General features: G+C 37.7%; 3 protein-coding genes across 3 annotated transcripts; all 3 read right to left on the bottom strand.

Annotated features, from left to right (window-relative positions):
• Positions 1 to 427: 427 nt before the first annotated feature.
• Positions 428 to 4,992, bottom strand: LOC104720856 (ribonucleoside-diphosphate reductase large subunit). The gene is given in 18 exon segments (XM_010438752.3): positions 428 to 644; positions 647 to 701; positions 799 to 882; positions 1,062 to 1,209; positions 1,297 to 1,446; positions 1,533 to 1,735; positions 1,828 to 1,947; positions 2,032 to 2,196; positions 2,285 to 2,371; positions 2,457 to 2,606; positions 2,694 to 2,786; positions 2,880 to 3,050; positions 3,143 to 3,219; positions 3,321 to 3,561; positions 3,652 to 3,915; positions 4,007 to 4,094; positions 4,184 to 4,245; positions 4,498 to 4,992. Coding segments are annotated over 18 exon segments (2,421 nt in total). The 5' UTR covers positions 4,726 to 4,992; the 3' UTR covers positions 428 to 609.
• Positions 4,993 to 6,497: 1,505 nt separating this feature from the next.
• LOC104720855 (uncharacterized) lies at positions 6,498 to 7,845 on the bottom strand. The gene has a single exon (XM_010438751.3). The coding sequence runs from the start codon at positions 7,116 to 7,118 to the stop codon at positions 6,693 to 6,695; it is 426 nt and encodes a 141-aa protein (XP_010437053.1). The 5' UTR covers positions 7,119 to 7,845; the 3' UTR covers positions 6,498 to 6,692.
• Positions 7,846 to 7,852: 7 nt separating this feature from the next.
• Positions 7,853 to 13,838, bottom strand: LOC104720854 (cellulose synthase A catalytic subunit 2 [UDP-forming]). Its single transcript, XM_010438750.3, has 13 exons — positions 12,841 to 13,838; positions 11,946 to 12,332; positions 11,752 to 11,854; positions 11,499 to 11,658; positions 11,134 to 11,400; positions 10,701 to 11,046; positions 10,473 to 10,610; positions 10,249 to 10,374; positions 9,947 to 10,159; positions 9,584 to 9,854; positions 9,304 to 9,500; positions 8,868 to 9,218; positions 7,853 to 8,783 (listed from the first exon to the last, which is right to left on the bottom strand). Exons 1-13 carry the CDS (start codon positions 12,919 to 12,921, stop codon positions 8,199 to 8,201), a joined length of 3,225 nt encoding a protein of 1,074 aa, XP_010437052.1. The 5' UTR covers positions 12,922 to 13,838; the 3' UTR covers positions 7,853 to 8,198.
• Between the last annotated feature and the right edge of the window lie 5,335 nt (positions 13,839 to 19,173).

Below are 19,173 nucleotides of genomic sequence, written 5' to 3'. Positions count from 1 at the left end.
TCAAGCAACTACATCTTAAGATCTAATACGGCGATTACAAAACCTATCAGAGAGCTAAATCGAAGAGGTGAGATACTAAGGGACTCCCCAATTCAAGGTTTTGGGTTTATTCGGAAAGGTATGAGAGGATGAGGTCTTTTATATAGTGAGAGAGAAGAGGCGTCCGATGATTAGGGTTTTGTTCTTCCTTACACGATTAACGGTTGAGATCTATCGTTTTTTATTTCCTTTTCCTTGTTTTCTATTAGTATTTTCTATTTTGTTCGGACCGTAAAAATAGAACAATCGAGATGCATACAGTATAGAATGGGCTTTTATTCTTTTTTAAATTTGGTTTATTTATTTTGGGTATCAAAACGGGCTTATAACAAATTCTTAATTACCTTGAGCAACTGTAACTTCTTTGGTTACACATCAACACTCAAACGATCCTCAACCTCTCTTTATTCGAAAAGAAAGAGATTTGTCAACTTATGTCTACACCCCCAAACCCCCCCCCATAGCAAGACAATCTTAAAGCCTACTACATCAATACGTTAACATTTTAATTTGTTTCGTTAGCTCCTTCAATTGTTTGTGTTGTTTTAACTTCCACATGAGATGCACTCCTCAGGGTTTGTCAAAGAGCAAACCATCTGTGCCATCTTCGTCTCGTTGTCTTCTTCTGTTGCTTCTTCGTCTTCAGCCACATTAGGCTTCTCCTGCATAAACCGGACAGAATTCACACAGAGGCAAATGTCAATTTCGCTCTCTAAGTAACAACCAAATCACACTGTGACACAAATGTGTTGTTTTTACCTTTAGCATTGTTGTGTCTACTGTGAATTTTATCGCATCCGCTGCAGCACGCGATCGCAGGTAATACATTCCCGTTTTCAAACCCTTTCATATTTACAACAATAACAATAATGAGACCTTGTTATACAAATCCAACATATTAGGAAGTGAGTTTCATGAATAAATCAACATACAAGCCATGCAACTGAAACATTCCTTCTTGCAAGTGTTCAATCATTCTGACCATTTTGAGAGCTGCGTAAAGTTGTAAGATAAGTTGTTACCTTTTTCCAAGCGTAAAAGTGCAAGGAAGTGAGTTTTGCAAAGTTGGGTTTCTCCATGTGTATATTCAAACTTTGGCTTTGATCTATAAAGCATCCACGATCTACAGCCATGTCGACCACTGTTCTCTGCTTAATCTCCCAGACAGACCTGAGTCATTTTTGCAAGATAGCACACAGGTTAAAGTTTATGAACACAAGATTAATGAGGGCTTAAAAGAACAAGGAAGTTCTATACCTGTAAATTGCTTTCAAGTCATTAGGTATCTCCGGGACATTTATGATGGAACCATTCTCATGTATTATCTTGTTTTTCAGTGTAGGAGACCATAGTCCCATATCAGTCAAGTCATGAAGAAGATGCTTGTTCACTACTACGAATTCACCACTGAAATCACAAGACCAATGATTAAGCCTATGAAGGATACAAGAAACATAACTTTGTGGATCTAGTTATTTACTTGAAGAACATACCTCAAGACTCTACGACTATAAATGTTTGAGGTATAAGGTTCAAAACATTCATTGTTCCCAAGAATCTGGCTGGTTGAAGCAGTTGGCATTGGTGCCACTAGAAGAGAATTTCTGATTCCATTCTTTGAAATCATATCCCTGAGAGCAGCCCAGTCCCAGCGATCGGAAGGAATTACATTCCACATGTCAGGTTGAAGAATTCCCTGGTAGTATATACACCAGCCAAGTAATTAGAAACAAGAATTTATGACAACGTTGTACAAATATCGAAAGACTTGCTTGTTGAGATGCATACCTTACTTACAGGACTTCCTTGGTAAGTTTCATATGTACCTTCCTTAGTAGCAATCTCTGAAGATGACTTTAGTGCATGGTAGTATATAGTTTCAAATATGTCTTTGTTCAGTTGTTGAGCCTGGGATTCATTCCAAAGAACTTATTCAGAGAAGATATCAAAACTACTTTGAAAAGTTGATTAACTTATGTTAAGTAAGTTCACCTCAGGGGAATCAAACGGCATTCCGAGAAGGATAAATGCATCTGCAAGACCTTGTACACCTATACCAATAGGCCTATGTCGCATGTTTGAGGTTTTTGCAGTCTCCAGAGGATAATGATTCACATCTATAATCTTGTTGAGATTAACAGTAACAGTGGCAGTCACCTGACGAAGAAAATTAAGAAGAAGAAGTCAATCAAATTGCACAAACATTAAAAAGTTAACAAAATGAACCAAATAGTTAAGTACTGACCTCTGCTAACTTGTCGAAATCAAAGTAACGACTCTTTGAGCCCAAACTGCCTACAATCTTAGACGGATGTGAGTCCAAGGGGGTGTCCTAATGTGAGATGTAAGAAATGTCAAGAGTTACGCACTAAATGACCAAACAAAAATAAAATCAGAGAACACTTTTTGCGACTCACCTTCTCCCTAACAAACCGAGGTAAGGCAATAGATGCAAGATTACACACAGCTGTTTCTGTTGGACTTGTGTATTCAATGATTTCGGTGCATAAATTGGAAGACTTTATGGTACCCAGATTTTGTTGATTGCTTTTCCTGTTACATGAATCCTACAGAAGAGATTCAAAAATCAAAAAGTGGGAACCACAGAAAACATGTTTATACACAGTGACGAAAAAACTACCACTGTTTCTTACCTTAAAAAGCATGTATGGTGTCCCTGTTTCTACTTGGGACGTCAAAATTTCATACCAAAGCTGCTGTGCCTGGACAACCTTCTTGGCCTTACCCTAAAGATACAAACAAAGATGCATCACATAACTGGTATATATATAACAAGAATTCGAAAGGAAGCAGTAAATCCAAAAAGATGAATCATTCACCTCATTCTCATACTGAGTGTACAATTTCTCAAATTCTGCACCCCAACAATCTGCCAAACCTGGAGCCTCATTAGGACAAAACAGTGACCACTGTCCATCAGTCTGAACCCTCTCCATGAAAAGATCTGGTATCCAAAGACCATAAAACAAATCTCTGGCCCTGTTTTCCTCCTGAAATGGAAAAAACAAAAGTCTTTTGTAAGCTATCTCCATATATTTAAATTATAAGGCAAATGAGTAATCTTTTCTTGGTGTAACTGTACCTTTCCATGATTCTTACGGAGTTCAAGAAATTCAAAAATGTCAGCATGCCAAGGCTCCAGGTATATGGCAAAGGCTCCTTCACCAATTGAAAAAAAGATATATACATAACAAAATCTAAACTACAATTACTTTACAAACAATCATGAAAATAATAGCAAAGTATCCTGAAATGTATACCTTTTCTCTTGCCTCCTCCTTGGTCAACGTAACGAGCAGTATCATTGAATACCCGCAGCATTGGAACAATACCATTAGATGCTCCATTTGTGCCACGAATGTAACTTCCAGTTGCACGGATGTTGTGAACTGATACACCAATACCGCCTGCTAATTTGCTTATAACAGCACACTCTTTCAACGTGTCATAAATTCCCTCGATGCTATCATCCTTCATGCAAATCAAAAAGCAGCTACTTAACTGCATATTCAAACAATAGCACATCAGTAAAAAAACCATTGCAGATTCACGTATGGCTCTGTTTTAAAAAAATCATTGTAGAAACATTACTTGAGCCCTTGGTGTTCCTGAATTGAAGAGAGTAGGAGTTGCATGGGTGAACCATCGCTGAGACATTAAATGGTAAGTAGTGATAGCAGAATCGATATCTTCCTTGTGGATACCAACTGAAACCCTCATCAGCATGTGTTGAGGCCTCTCAACCACTTTTCCTTGCACTTTTAAGAGGTATGATTTCTCAAGCGTTTTAAATCCAAAGTAATCATACTCAAAATCGCGATCATAAATGATTTCACTGTCCAAACGAGTAGCATGCTGAAATTAACCAAAGGAAACAATACAATTAAACAAAGAGAAGAGAGATTTCCATCATTAGATAGAGGGATTATAACAAAAGCTATATTACCTTCATAATGATCTCGAATACATCATCAGCAATTAGAGGAGCCTTGAGTCCAGATCTCTCATTGACATGATCGTACATATCTCTAACCCTGAAGATTTCCCAAAATCCATCGAAGTCAACAACACATATGAATAACTAATAGTCAGTGATACGTCTAGAGATCAGAAGAACACTCACGTTTCATAAAATGAGTTCTTAGTGTTCTTGTGGAGACTGGAGACAGCGATTCTAGCAGCAAGCTGGAATTATAAACATTGAAAACATTGTTAAATTATTGCCTAATGTCCAATAACAATATAAAAATTGGAAAGCATCACAACATGAATCAGATCAAGTAGCAATCTCAGTCAATCACAAAGATGCAATTTCACATGTAAATCCGAAACTGATCTATCAAATTAAGAAAACACCAATTAAAACCAATTCGTGATGATAGTACTAAAAATAAAAAAAGAAAAAAGAAAGGGGAAAAAACAAAGAAGAAGACTGACGGAGGCGTAATCGGGATGGTTGGTGGTCATAGACGCAGCAGTCTCAGCGGCTAACTCATCGAGTTGAGTAGTGGTAACGCCTTTGAAGACACCAGCACAGACTTTCTGAGCGACGAGGACAGGGTCACAGTGATCGATACTAAGACCATAGCTAAGCTTCTTTAGCCGCGCAGTGATTTTATCGAAGCGAACAGTTTCCTTGTTCCCGTCACGTTTCACCACGTACATTTTTTTTTTTTTTTCTCTCTATGAGGAATTCTATCGAACACTTGTTAGGCGTCTCTGAGTCTCTGATGAAATAAATGAAATTATTTTTGATTTTGATTTGTACTATGTATTATTATCTTTTCAGTTGCCGAATTTTGACTCTCTTTTTTTTTTCTCTCTCTCCCGCGCAAAAGTTTCAGATTTCCCCGCCAGCTTCCACAAGAAGGATCCATCAAAGGAGGCAAATAAGGCCTTGTAAGTTGTTGTAACCAAATGGCGAGAGAATACGCGTCCGTAAAATTCGCATGGGCCCAAATTATCAAATTAACGTTTCACACTAATTAGGATTTACATACTCTATAAATTATGATGTGAATACGTGATAGTGATATGCTTGATATATACTGTATACTTTTTTATGAACTAACTAAATTTGGCTAATATTTTTATGAACAGTGTCATATATTCTGTTTATGATGTTCTGTAGTAGGTAGATGTGACTTGTTATTCTTTGTTTAGTTATTTATTATATACTAACCTTGTAGATAATAATTGGCGTGACTTGTGAGAGGATCCATCCAAGATTATTTGTATACGTGCGAGTTAAACATGATACTTAAGTAGGTATAAAAAAAGCATATTATATAATAAGCTTCAACGTTATATATATGATGTTATTTTACATATGCAATTTCAGTCAGTCAATTGTTGTGAAAATCCACACAAGAGTTTGTATACATGCGCGATATAAACATCACCAGCAGATTACGTACGGTAGTACACTCTAGTTGAAAAATAAATAAGATCAAAGCTTGAGCTATTTTGTTTGCGATTTGAATAATGTAGTAAACGCTTTCAATATGTTCTTCAGAAAACATTTGCCTCTTTGGCAAACCCCAAAATTTGTATTATGCCATTCATTTTGGTTCTTAAATGGAAAGTGAAAAGTTGGTATTAAAATACAATAGTATCAACATTGAACAAAATTTGTTTGGGGGAAAACAATTTTTTTTTTTTCAGAATACTTTTCATTGAATCGCCAAAGAAATGGCCAGTTACAAACTAGTGCCTCCAATAACGAGTAACATCCACACAAATGAAAAGGTATACATCAACAAACCTAATGAAAAACGCTGAACCAAATTATTAATAGCGTTGGAGCTGGAGAAATAATCCTCTGCTTTAGCGTCAAAGGACCCAAGTGAAGCCTAAGAGTGTTCTTTATCTCTAATAACACAAGTGAGGCCGGTGTAGAGGTAGCAAAGTGAAGCTTGAAATTTCGTTCTCTCCAAATAGCATACATAGAGGCTTGGTACGCCTATCAAAGAATGAAAGCCACGTTTTTATCCCTGGAGGGATTTCTTAGCCACCTAACTTTAGCATCGAAATCAGCCGGAGAAGAGACTTGAGCTTTAAGAGTGAAATGTTGCCAAACTCCATCCGCATAAGAGCATTCAAAAAAAGAGATGTTGATGAGTCTCGTCATGAGCATTACACAGAAGACACACAGAATGAACCGAAATACCCCATCGTACCAGCCGATCCCTCGTATGGAGCCTATGACGCGAGATAAGCCAAGCAATGACGGCGTGCTTGGGGATCCTTCTCTTGATCCAAACCGACTCATACCGGTCAACCTTAGGTCCTGATGGATAAAGATAACTCCAAGTTGCCGCCGTTGAGAACGAATCTGAGCCGTGCTTGGGGAAAACAAATTGTTGAACAGTTAATGTAATTTCAATGCACTTACGTCAACTTTAATATAGAACAGGTCCAGAAATGATTAAATAACATTTTGTCAAACAAATTTCTGTTAAATACTTAAATAATTATTGCAAAGATTCACAATTCTTCTTCTAGCACCTTCTCCCGGTTCAACGCTAACAGATACTTACATACAAAACCCATAGAAAACGATGACATATAATAATTAAAACACGCTTTTAACCAACGTCATTAGAACGTAATTAGCCATCCGACTTATATAATCAACTAGCCTCTCGTAATATCTCCTTCGTCGCTCTGTAGATGCTCGCGAGAGATCGATACTTCTGCTTCTTATTTATCCTTGTATTCGTCTCCATGATCGCCTTTATAAAACTCTGTCGTCCGCCCGTAACATTCTTATTGCTCCTACACACGCCGTCGTTTAGCTCATTTCCGACCAAATGATCTCTAACCTTGGAACTAACAACAACTTCTTCTTGTCTCTTGGTATTATGACCGCCTTCCGCTTTCCCTTCACAAGCGTCGTGACCGGAAACGCTCCAGCCAGTGCCGCTGCTACAGCTCAACGTATCATCTTCGCTCAACTGCACGAGCTGCTTCGCCGCCTCCATCTCCGTCTCCGAAATCGCAATCTCTGACGAAGAATCTCCCGAAAAACCAATATGGTCCTCCATTTGATTGATCATTTTTTTCCGAATAAATGGATCCTCGATCGATCGAATTTATATTGTCTTGTCTCCCTTTTGACCACTCTCTGATCACGTTTACGTGTATCCTCTGTGTTTTGTTTTTTTTTGCGTATCGTTTTGTTTTGTCGTCTTTTATATACTATAATAGAAAAGAAGCAATAAGGCAAACTATTAAAGAAAAAAAAAAAGGAGACTACAACGTCGGTTTGCAAGAAGAACGTGTCTTGTGAAAGATTTGCAACTTTCAGAGAAGATAATAATATTTAAAAGTGAAAAATATAAATCAAGCCTCTGATCATGATCATCCAGTGGATCAAAGTGTATTTTAATGAAATGATCCTGAACCGTCGAAGCTATTGACCGACTTTAAGATTTTTCTTTTTTGCAGATCCAACGACTCTTGTGTGTCCTTGTGTGATGAGGTTTCCATTTTTCTGAAGAGAGAGAAATTAGAAATAGATGCGTTTGACTTCAATTATACGATTTGGTGGGGTCCACTCCGGTAATTGATAAGGAATAAACACAGCACCCCCCCCCCTTCATTCCACGTGTTATCATCTTAATCGTACCATCATCATCCGATGTGGAACATTCGGTGGCTTTGCACCCTTTCAATAGATTTTGGTTTTAATTACATTACCGTTACAAGGTCTCTTTTTTTTTTCACATAAATGCTGATGATCAATAGTTCTATTTTATGAACAAAATACAAAAAAAAAAAAAAAAAAAAGTGTGAAACGACACTAAAATCCATTATTAACAAAGTGTATCTATATAATCCTTATTGTATTATACAATAGCTAGTGAATAACTCTAAAAAGTACATGTAAAAGAAAGAAAAATAAAAACAAACAACTCTATTTAGTATAACATTGATAACAAAAGAATTAATTTAGGGGAGAACAAAAACCAAAAACAAAAGTTTTAAAACTTGTAAAAAACTGCACATCTTTTATCTAAGAACACACACTTGCATCATTCATCCAACAACCACCAAAATAGGAGTACACATCCTCATCACCATCAATACATCTGCTTCCTAAGCTCCAACAAAATACTCCTTTTACTCTTCCTTCTTTAGTTTCCACAATTCAGACCACATATCTCCAACACTGGTCCACCTTTAGCCACAAACGGGTTCACTCTTACCCACAAGAGCGTCAAGATTGACGCTAGCAGAATTGACCAAACCACAATTATTGTAGGCATTCTATCTTGTTTCCCAAGCATCCCCTTCAGGAATGGGTATAAATGAACAATGACCCAAAGTGCGAAGAACAGTCTCCCAAACAGAGGTCCCCAAGAGTCATACCCATTGCTAATTGCATCCGAAACACCCACAATTACTCCAATGATGTTTATGATCAAAAGCGTTGTAGGAGGAATCAGCAAAGTTGTCCACTTGAATATGTAAAGCTCAGAGAAAGCTCCATCGTCTGCTGCTTTTGATGTGACCGTGAAGTTCGTGTCAACTCCAGCTAAAACTTTGAGCAAACCTTGAAACAGAGCAAATAGATGAGAAGAGGCTCCTCCGATTACCCAAAATTGCTCGTTTCTCCACCAGTCGTCAATTCCAACACGTCCCCATTGCATTTCGAGGATTCCAGTTACTGCTATGGATATGAACATGAGCATGAAGAGAACACCTGCGTAGTTGCTTATCTGTCATAGCAAAACACACTACATTTTAGAAAAAACTAAGTCAAAATGAAAATGCAGAGGTCAATATCACTACAGTAGTAGTACCTCGGGGACGATGAATTTCCCGGTGAGTAAACAGACCGCAGGGAGGGAACAGTAGACGATCAATGGAAGTGAAGTCCAAGGATAGACAACGGAGTTGATGTAAGAAAATCTCTCCAACCATTTTAACCCACCACCATAACCATACCATATCGGACAATGTCTGCTCAAGAAAATCTCAACAGAGCCAAGAGCCCAACGTAGAACTTGATGAAGACGATCAGACAAGTTTATGGGAGCAGATCCTTTGAAAGCTGCACGCTTTGGCATACAGTACACAGATCTCCATCCATGGCAATGCATCTTGAAACCCGTCAAGATATCTTCAGTAACCGATCCATAAATCCACCCGATCTGCATAACATTATCAGCAAGAATGAAATCACAAGAACCTCCTCTGTAGTTGAATTTGCAAACTATGTAATGTTTTTTTTTTTACCTCTTTTCCCCATTCGGTTTTATCTTCATATCCGCAGCTGATAACTTGAATGGCTTCTCTCAACAAACACGCGGGGCTTGCATTTCGGGGAACTCCACCGTTTAGTAGAACAGCAGAGGCAACGAAAACAGGAGATTGTCCAAACTTCTTCTCCAATTTCAATTGTGTTGCTTCAGATCTCTTCTCAACATTTGACACTAACATAAAAACCAGCTAATTAGAATTTGAAACAAGATAGAAACCAAACAAGAAATGTTTATGTTTTCTCCTTCTTTGATACCTGGGACAATGACCCCTTCTGCGATGTTCTCTACTGCATGAATCTGCTTTGAAGTCTCTTTAACATTGTTTTTCTTATCTTTAGCTTTCGTTTTACTCTTCTTTCTCAACCCACAACACAAACAACACCATTTAGGCCAACAATTGCAGGTTTTGCCTGGTGGCTTCTTCTTCTTTGGTGCATCAAAACCATAAAGAGCTTGTCTTCTAAAGACACAACCTGTCCCGACATAAATCGGTCCTTGTATACCATCAAGACCTTTCATGTTAATCTGTTTTCACACCAACAATGATCAAATGAGAAAAGTGGAAGAGCAGTAAAACATAAAAAAGAAACAGAGCAAAATAACATAAGGACACATACATCAAAGAACACCACATTGCGGTTTGAGTATCGATCATGTCTATCAATCCCATCAAACCTCTGCGGAAACTGAACATAACAAACTTTCTTTCCGGATTGCGGATCCATCATGAAACACATAGCTTCTCTAATTGCTTTGCTGTTGTTGATGTAGTGATCACAATCAACATTAAGAAGGTAAGGAGCGTTTGATAGAACAGCGGAGACTCGGATCTTCAAGAAAAAAAGTAAAATGAGTTTTTTGTTTACTTATACTCAGGAAAGCAGAGAAATTGACAAATCAAGAAACACGTTATCCTAACCAAGGAATTCATAGCTCCAGCTTTTTTGTGGTGATCAAATCCAGGCCGCTTCTCACGAGAAACATACACTAGACGAGGTAACTCATTCCCATCCGTATCACGAACTCCACTATGTCCCAAGAACACCTGCCATTTTCAAAACCTATTAAAAATGCCTTCGGTCTGAAGATATATTGAGAACTAGAACAAACCAGAACATAATAAGAACAGAGTCATATCATTACCTGAATCATTCCAGGATGGTCTCGGACGTTGTTTCCAGGCCAAGGAGTTCCATCTTGCATAGTCCAACCTTCCTCAGGCACTTTCTGTGCTGTAGCAACCAATGCATTTATCTTCACTTTAAATTCCTCATAATCTCTCTGCAACAAACAAAAATATAAAATCAGATTTTTAAAATAATATATTTATCATTGGATATACGCAAAAAGAGCAAAAGCAGCAATGGAAACCTTCATAGCACGACGCTCCCTAACAAAAGCAGGATGAACTTTGTTCTTCAGATAATCCATCTTCTGGGAAAAATACCACTCGGGAGCTCGTGGCTCGATATTGAACTTCTTACAAAAAGGAACCCATTTTCTAGCAAACTCAGCTGTATCAGAGAGAGCTTCAAATGTAAGCATCGCTGCACCATCGTCTGATACATAACACGCAACCTTATCCACAGGATAATCAACAGCTAGAATTGAAAGAACAGTGTTTGCTGTAATCAACGGTGGCTCTTTCAATGGATCCACTGTACTAACAAAAACATCAACAGGTGCTAGTCCTGATGGTTTTCCTTCCTTCTCGTACCTAATGAGAAAAACAGAGTTTTAAAAATCTTTGGAAATGTAAAAAATGAATATTTGCATGCAAGTAGTCTTTTTGAGTTTCTGTTACCTGAGAGAGAGTCTATCGAGGTATGTTTCACGTTCTATAGGATACCATTTGGGGAATTGATCAAGAATCCAAGATACGGCGAACCATATTTCGCATATAACTGATGTTAACCATAATCCATATGCATCATTGACTGGATGGAGAATTCTATAATGAAAGAAAAGACCAAGAATTGCGAGCCGGCACAAAATCAACATCCTATAAGGATTTAATCTGCTTGAACGAATAGGTAGCTTTCTTGAGAGAGGTTGTCTTCCTTCATCCATCCTGATTTTAGCACCAAGAATGTTTATACAACAATAAGAAAACAAAACCATTGAACACAAAAAGATTATATGAGATTTTAACAAAACCATTGAACTTACATAGGCATGTCAGGATCATCCAGTTCGTCGTCATCATGTTTAATGACCTGAAGTTTTTCGCCTTGCCGTTTCTTCCAAACTTCCATACGGTCCTTCCAAGCAACACTTCCATATCCATATTCCGCTATATCTTTCTGAGGAACCATTGATCTTGCCTGTGCTGTAATACAAAACAAAACCATTTCATAACTTATTAGAAGGTGAGAAAATTCATATAAACAAAAGGGTAGGAGTCATAAAAGTAAACACATACGAGGTGCAGAAGAATCTGTATACGGTGCAGGATGGACTCGATTCCCATATCCCGTTGAAGGAGGCACGATAAGAGCATGTCGATCAGAATACATATCAGCATCCTGAAAGAAAAAAAAACATACAAATTATAAGAAAAAAGAATCATCAAAGCAACAACGTTTTCAATGAAAGAAAGCAATTTGGATTCCTCACCTCATCACAATAAGTCAAAAGAGGAATCTGAGAACCAGGTGGAGCTGAATCTAAACCACCACGACCAGTGTTAAGGTGTGAAGATAAAGCGGCTTCAACGGCGTGTTCAGGGTGCATCCCATGATCAAACTCATACTCAAGATCATCAATGTCGTCTTCTTCATCATCATCTCCGTCAACACGTGGACTACCTTTAATCCGTTTGTATCGAGTTTTGCACTGAGGACAAGCTTGATTGCCTTCTCTACGTTCATACTCGTAGCAAGGTCTACAAACAGGGAATGCGCATTCGTTGCAAGCAACAAAGAGCTCACCGTTGACCGTTAATTCGATTTCATCTCTACAGATTTTACATGTTTGCCCACTAAGTTCTTGTACTGATCGTATCTATATAGCAAAAAAAAATCACAAGAACAAATGAAAACATATCAGTCTTTAATCAAATCCTAGAGATGGATCTAGACTCAAAAAGAAACACTTGTAGCTTATTGTGAATCAGAATTTTATGAAAGTTGTCGTTTTTAACATAATTGAGACACTAATTACTAATTAGTATCCCATCTGAATCAGGTGAGAGCAATAAAGAGCAGCTCAGATAAACCAAGAACATGATTTGTAACTCAGGACAACTCTGCCGACACGTATGAATCATGCAACAACACTTGAAGAAAAAGGAAAAAAAAAAAACAGAAGAACATGTGGGTTGCGGCCTTACTCCACCCAGAAACTTCCAATTTCAGTAACCTCAGATCACATAAAATTCCATCAAGATTCTTATAATCTAAATCCCAAGAGAAGGAAAAAAAAAAAAAACTTTTTTTTGGTGAATAAATTCAATTGAGGAGTGAAAACGAAAGAAATCAAGAGGGGAAGTAAAAATAATGAAATCTCTTACTCTGGCACTCTCATCGGCGTTAATGAGAACGAATTCGTTTCGGTTGTGAGAGCCAGCAATGAGCCGTCCACCAGTATTCATGCCTTCTTCTCTCAAAAAAAAAAACCGAATTTATATCTCTCTCTCTCTGCCCCTATATTGCTCAGAGACCTAAACCCGACCCGACCCGGATGATGGATCCAGACTGTTGAGCTTCTTCCATTACACACCGATTCAGAGCATGCAGTATGGTAGACGAAGGAGGAGACGAAATAAAAAAACCCAATCGACAATAAATATATATATATATTATTGGGTCTGGTGTATATATATATTTATAGTAATAAATAAAACGAAAAGAAGAGATCCCGAAGAAGAAGAAAAACGAGTTTTTTGCAAAGGGCTTAGCTATTTTGATTCCTCCACAACAACAACCAAAATAATATATAAATAAATTTAAAAAAGCTCTTTGGATTTAAGTGAGTGAGTCACTGATTCTAGAGAATTTTACAGACTGACAAAAGCAATGTGAAATCAGGGGTTTTTTCTTGTGTCTGATAGATTGAAAGAAAGATGAATGTGAGAGAGAAAGAAGAGAAGAGAAGAGGATTCAGACACAACCCCCAGACAGACAGACAGACTTGTGTTAATAAAATGTGGACAGCAAAAATTGAGATCAAATACCTCTCTCTCTCTCTCTCTCACTTTATAAATTAAACAGATGAAATTAAGAGACTGAAACAAATGTTTATAAACAAACACAGAGACGTCACATATATAATAAGTGGGTCCCGGATAAAACGACGATGGCTATGGTGGTGGTGGAGCTGGAGACTAGTGTGAGTCCCACCTTCTTCTAGAGTTGGTGAAAGGATGAAAAAGAAAAACTACAAACCAAAAAATAAATAAATAAAAATATTTTGATTATTTTGGTATCATCATGGACTGATGAGAAGTATTGTAATGGATCTGTTTTTTATAGCTAAATATTGTGCACTGGTATTGTATAAACAGTTTATAATTTTTTTGTGTTTTGGTTTAGGTGTATTAAATAAACTAGGTTAGAGTCTGTATATAAGACACTCTATGTACATTTTATCTGTTTAATGAGAATGAGATTAATTAGTTCATTTAGTAAAATGGTATCAGAGCAAAATCACGATCGTAACTAACTTTCTCATCTTGATTCCCAGAAAATTTTTTTTCTCGAAAAAATTCTCATTCACTTCTTCCGCAAAATTCATCTCAGATTCTGTTCTTTCAAGCTTCGATCATCAATCTCTTCTTCGTTAGATCCGATTTCTCACAGTCAACGATGGGGAAGCGAAATTGCAAATCGAAGTACAGATCTATCTCACCGGATCCACCGCAAACCACATCGCCGAGATCTCGCAAGCTAGCGTATGGTTCCGTTCAAGCTCGTCGCGACTCCGATGTTCAGGAAATCAATCAAACTCGAGCGATGTTTCCCAAAGGTTCTCCACATCACTTCGAGGTATCAGATTCACCAGATAATGTTCATAGTCCCTATCATCTTCAGAGCGCAGATCATCCAAGATTAGTTTTGACTGCTAGTCTGTTAGATGGAACTAATTATGGAACTTGGGTGGTTGCTATGACCACTAGTATAGAAGCTAAGAACAAACTTGGTTTTCTAGACGACTCTATTGGTAAACCTGATGAAGATGATCCGTACTGCAAGATCTGGTCTAGGTGCAATAGCATGGTCAAATCGTGGTTGTTGAATAGTGTTACTCCAGAGATCTATACAAGCATCCTCTACATTAAGAAGTCATCAGATATTTGGAAGGATCTCCACACACGATTTTACAAGTCCAATTTGCCAAGACTTTACAAGATTCGCCAGCGGATTCACTCTCTACGTCAGGGCAATATGACTCTTTCCTCTTATCACACACACACTCAGTCTTTATGGGCAGAATTAAGCAGTCTTTAAGCTACAGCTCACTCTGTTGAAGCTTTAATCACAGAAAGAGAAACCAATCGTGTCATAGACTTTCTTATGGGACTTAATGATAACTATGATACGGTTAGGAGTCAGATTCTGATGAAGAAAACTTTGCCTACTATGTCTGAGGTTTATAATCTTCTTGATCAAGAGGACAGTCAGAAGTCAGCTCGTCTTCCCTCTCACACTAGTGTTGATCCTGCTGTTTTTCAAGTGTCCAATACTCAGGTTCAGACTAATGTTGTTACTTCAGGACAAGGGCAACAATATGGCGGTGATTCAGCTAATCAGAGGAAAGACAAGCCTATTTGCACATTCTGTGGACGAGCTGGACACATTGCTGAGCGATGCTACAAAAGAGTTGGTTATCCAGCTCATTTCAAGTCAAAACATAAAGGATCAGTTCCTACGCCTGCTTTGGCCAATGTAGCAATCGATGAAAGTTCAGAAACTCTCAGTGCTTTGTCTGATGATCTTACTCCAACACAGATCCAACAGCTTATGTCATACCTCAGCACCAAGCTTCAGTCTTCAAGCACCATCACCAACCCTGAAGTTCACTCTGTCTCAGTTTCCAAACCTTCTTCTTCAACAGTTTGCCCCATTTCCGGTAAGTTTTACCCCTCTATCCTATGTTCTTTTTCCGGAAATGCTAGGCCTTATGTATGTTCTGTTAATAGCAACGCTATTGCTATTAATGCTTGGGTTGTGAATTCTGGAGCTTTACATCATATCTTTCATGATAAAAATTCTTTTTCTAATCTCACTATTCTCTCAAATACTACTGTTTCCTTGCCTAATGGCGACCTCGTGAGCATTATCGGTCTAGGAACTGTTACATTGGGTAGTAATTTAACCTTAGAAAAAGTTCTTTTCATCCCTCAATTCAAATTTAACCTTCTTAGTGTCAGCTCTCTTGCTAAACAACTAGGTTATGGAGTCTGGTTTGATGATTATTGTTGTGAAATTCAGGATCGTACTCGGGGCCTAATGATTGGGAAAGGTAGAGAAGTGGCAAACCTCTATTTTCTGGATATAGACTCTCTTTCTTTATCAGGTATCCCTCTTAATAATGTTCCTATCTTGGCTAATGTTGTTCCTAGTCCTGAATTGTGGCATAAAAGGCTAGGACATCCCTCTATGTCTAAGTTGTTACCTATGTATAACATCTTAGCTTTTCCTAAACTAAAGGATGTTTCAGATTCTCATTGTAAAGTCTGTCATCTTTCAAAACAAAAATATATCCCTTTTATTTCTCATAATAATATTAGTGATAAACTTTTAGATCTATTCCATATGGATACATGGGGACCTTTTTCAGTTCCTACTTATGATGGTTTTAAATACTTCTTAACTATTGTTGATGATTGTTCTAGAGCCATTTGGGTTTATCTTCTTAAACAAAAGTCTGATTTCTTACAAATTTTTCCCACTTTTATTAAGATGATAGAAACTCAATATGAAACTAAACTTAAGGGGGTTAGATCCGACAATGCTCCAGAACTTTCTTTTAAAGACCTATTTCACTCTAAAGGTATCCAATCTTTCCATTCTTGTCCTGAAACTCCACAATAAAATTTTGTTTTTGAAAGAAAACATCAACATATCCTCAATGTTGCTAGAGCTTTATTTTTTCAATCTCACATTCCTCTTCCTTACTGGGGTGATTGCATTCTCACTGCAGTTCATCTTATTAATCGCCTACCTGCTCCTATTCTTGATGATAAAAGTCCATTTGAGGTTCTCACAAAGAAACAGCCAGATTATAGTCAATTAAAAAGCTTTGGTTGTCTTTGTTATGCTTCTACCTCACCCAAGAACGGACATAAATTTGACCCTAGAGCTAAGGCTTGTGTTTTTCTTGGTTATCCTTCTGGATACAAAGGATATAAGCTTCTTGATCTTGAGAGTAACAATATCTTTATCTCAAGACATGTGGTGTTCCACGAACAGCTCTTTCCGTTTGTCAAATCAGATTTGTCTCTAGCTAATATTGACTTTTTTCCTGATTTGATTAACAATTCTCCTGTGTCATCTGATTCATCTGGCGAAGATACTTCTCTATCTTCTCCTTCTGTAGAGGTTCAGCCTTCTGTTAACCCTATAACTGATGTTCCTGAGTCTTCTACTCAAACATCTCACAGGAGAACAAAAACACCAGCTTATCTTCAGGATTACTACTGTCATTCAGTAGGGTCCTCAACCATTCTCTCAATATCTTTCTTATGGAAAACTCTCTCCAATCTATTACTCTTTTTTTGGTTTCCATTGATAAAGAACTTGAACCCAAAACCTACACTGAGGCAAAGAAACATAAGGTTTGGTGTGGTGCTATGGGGACTGAAATTGATGCTTTGGAAGTGACTGGTACTTGGGAGATCTGCTCACTGCCTCCAAACAAAGTTCCTTTCGGTTGTAAGTGGATTTTTAAGATCAAATTCAATGTTGATGGTAGTGTTGAAAGGTATAAGGCAAGATTGGTTGCTAAAGGTTATAATCAAGAGGAAGGTGTTGATTTTCATGAAACTTTCTCTCCTGTTGCCAAGCTTACATCACTTAAATTGCTTCTTGCTATCTCAGATATTCATGGTTTTTCTCTAACCCAGCTTGACATCTCTAATGCCTTTTTGAATGGTGATCTTGATGAAGAGATATATGTGAAGTTGCCACCTGGATATGCATCTAGTAAGGGGGACTCCATCCCTCCCAATGTTGTCTACAAGTTAAAGAAGTCCATGTATGGTCTTAAGCAAGCCTCTCGGCAATGGTTCCTTAAGTTTTCCACTACTCTTTTGACTTTGGGGTTTACTACATCTTATTGTGATCATACTTGCTTCTTTAAAATCACAGAATCTGTCTTCATGTGTGTGTTGGTCTATGTCGATGATATACTCATCGCCAGTAACAATGATCCAGCGGTGGATGTTCTAGAACAACAGCTTCATTCTTATTTCAAGCTAAGAGATTTGGGGCCGTTGAAATATTTCTTAGGGCTGGAGATAGCAAGATCAGCTTCTGGAATCACAATCTGTCAACGCAAATATGCTCTGGATCTGTTGGATGATACGGTCATGTTGGGCTGCAAGCCATCTCATGTTCCTCTTGATCCTACTATCAAGCTTTCGAAAGATACAGGAGGTGACTTTGTTGATGCTAAGCCTTATCGGTGTCTCATTGGTCGCTTAATGTATCTGCAGATCACGCGACCTGATCTAACATTTGCTGTCAACAAGTTGAGTCAGTATTCAGAGGCTCCACGTAAAGATCATTGGCAAGCTCTGCACACTATTCTGGCGTATATCAAAGGAACAGTGGGTCAAGGCTTGTTTTATTCCTCCAAGTTTGAATTACAATTCATTGGTTATGCGGATGCTGATTATGGTTCGTGTGTGGATTCCATAAGGTCTACTAATGGATATTGTTTCTTCTTGGGTTCTTCCCTTATCTCTTGGAAATCTAAGAAGCAACAGGTTGTTGCAAAATCATCTGCTGAAGCTGAATACCGAAGCATGTCCTTTGCTTCTGATGAACTTATGTGGCTCATATTTTTCCTCAAAGAATTCCAGGTTCGTCTAGTAAAGCCTACTCTCTTTTCCTGTGACAATGAAGTTGCGATTCACATCGCTCACAATCCAGTCTTTCATGAGCATACAAAGCACATGGAAAAGGACTGTCACAGCACTCGAGAGAGGTTACTTGCAGGTTGGTTTCAGTTGATTCATGTTTGTTCTGAGGAACAACTTGCAGATCCATTCACAAAAGCTCTTCATCCTGCTCCATTCCGCTATTTAATAGACAAGATGGGTCTGATCAATCTCTTTGTCCCATCTTGAGGGGGACTATTGTAATGTATTTGTTTTTGATAGCTAAATATTGTGCACTGGTATTGTATAAACCGGTTATAATCTCTTTGTGTTCTGGTTTAGGTGTATTAAGTAAACCAGGTTAGAGTCTGTATATAAGGCACTCTATGTACATTTTATCTGTTTAATGAGAATGAGATTAATTAGTTCATTTAGTAAAAAGAAGAGATATTTTTAGACCGAACGACAACTGAGAGATATTTACAGGTTCTGGAGAACAATAGCTTGAGGGCTTGTTTTGTTACCAATACAATAGATACGGATTCGGGTCCAGCGCTGTAATTTTAAGAAAACCCCTGAGTTTTTGTTGCCTTTTTCCTTTATTACCCCATATCCACAGTTTAATGGTTAGTTCGTAACGTAATTTAATGGTTAATTGTTTTATTTTTTTTACTAAAGTAAATTATTGTTTTGAATGCGTAACTAAATTATGATTGCAAGATCAGAATTATTTTGTTAATAATTGGATCATTTATTAATAAACATCCAGAGTTATTATATTACACGTGAATATTGTAATGA

This window comes from Camelina sativa, chromosome 11 (assembly GCF_030686135.1).
Source record: "Camelina sativa cultivar CO46 ecotype springtype chromosome 11, ASM3068613v1".
Lineage (NCBI taxonomy): Eukaryota > Viridiplantae > Streptophyta > Magnoliopsida > Brassicales > Brassicaceae > Camelina > Camelina sativa.
The sequence above is the reverse complement of the archived record's forward strand: the minus strand, read 5'-3'. Positions and strand labels throughout refer to the sequence as shown.

What these genes read in the sequence shown, in the direction of transcription:
- LOC104720855 (XM_010438751.3), bottom strand. Translation starts at nt 7,118, where the DNA reads ATGATCAATCAAATGGAGGACCATATTGGTTTTTCGGGAGATTCTTCG.
- LOC104720854 (XM_010438750.3), bottom strand. Translation starts at nt 12,921, where the DNA reads ATGAATACTGGTGGACGGCTCATTGCTGGCTCTCACAACCGAAACGAA. An exon ending in ACGCCGATGAGAGTGCCAGA is followed by an intron (nt 12,333 to 12,840) that starts GTAAGAGATTTC and finishes TTTGCTATATAG; the next exon opens with ATACGATCAGTACAAGAACT. An exon ending in TTTTGACTTATTGTGATGAG is followed by an intron (nt 11,855 to 11,945) that starts GTGAGGAATCCA and finishes TTTTTCTTTCAG; the next exon opens with GATGCTGATATGTATTCTGA.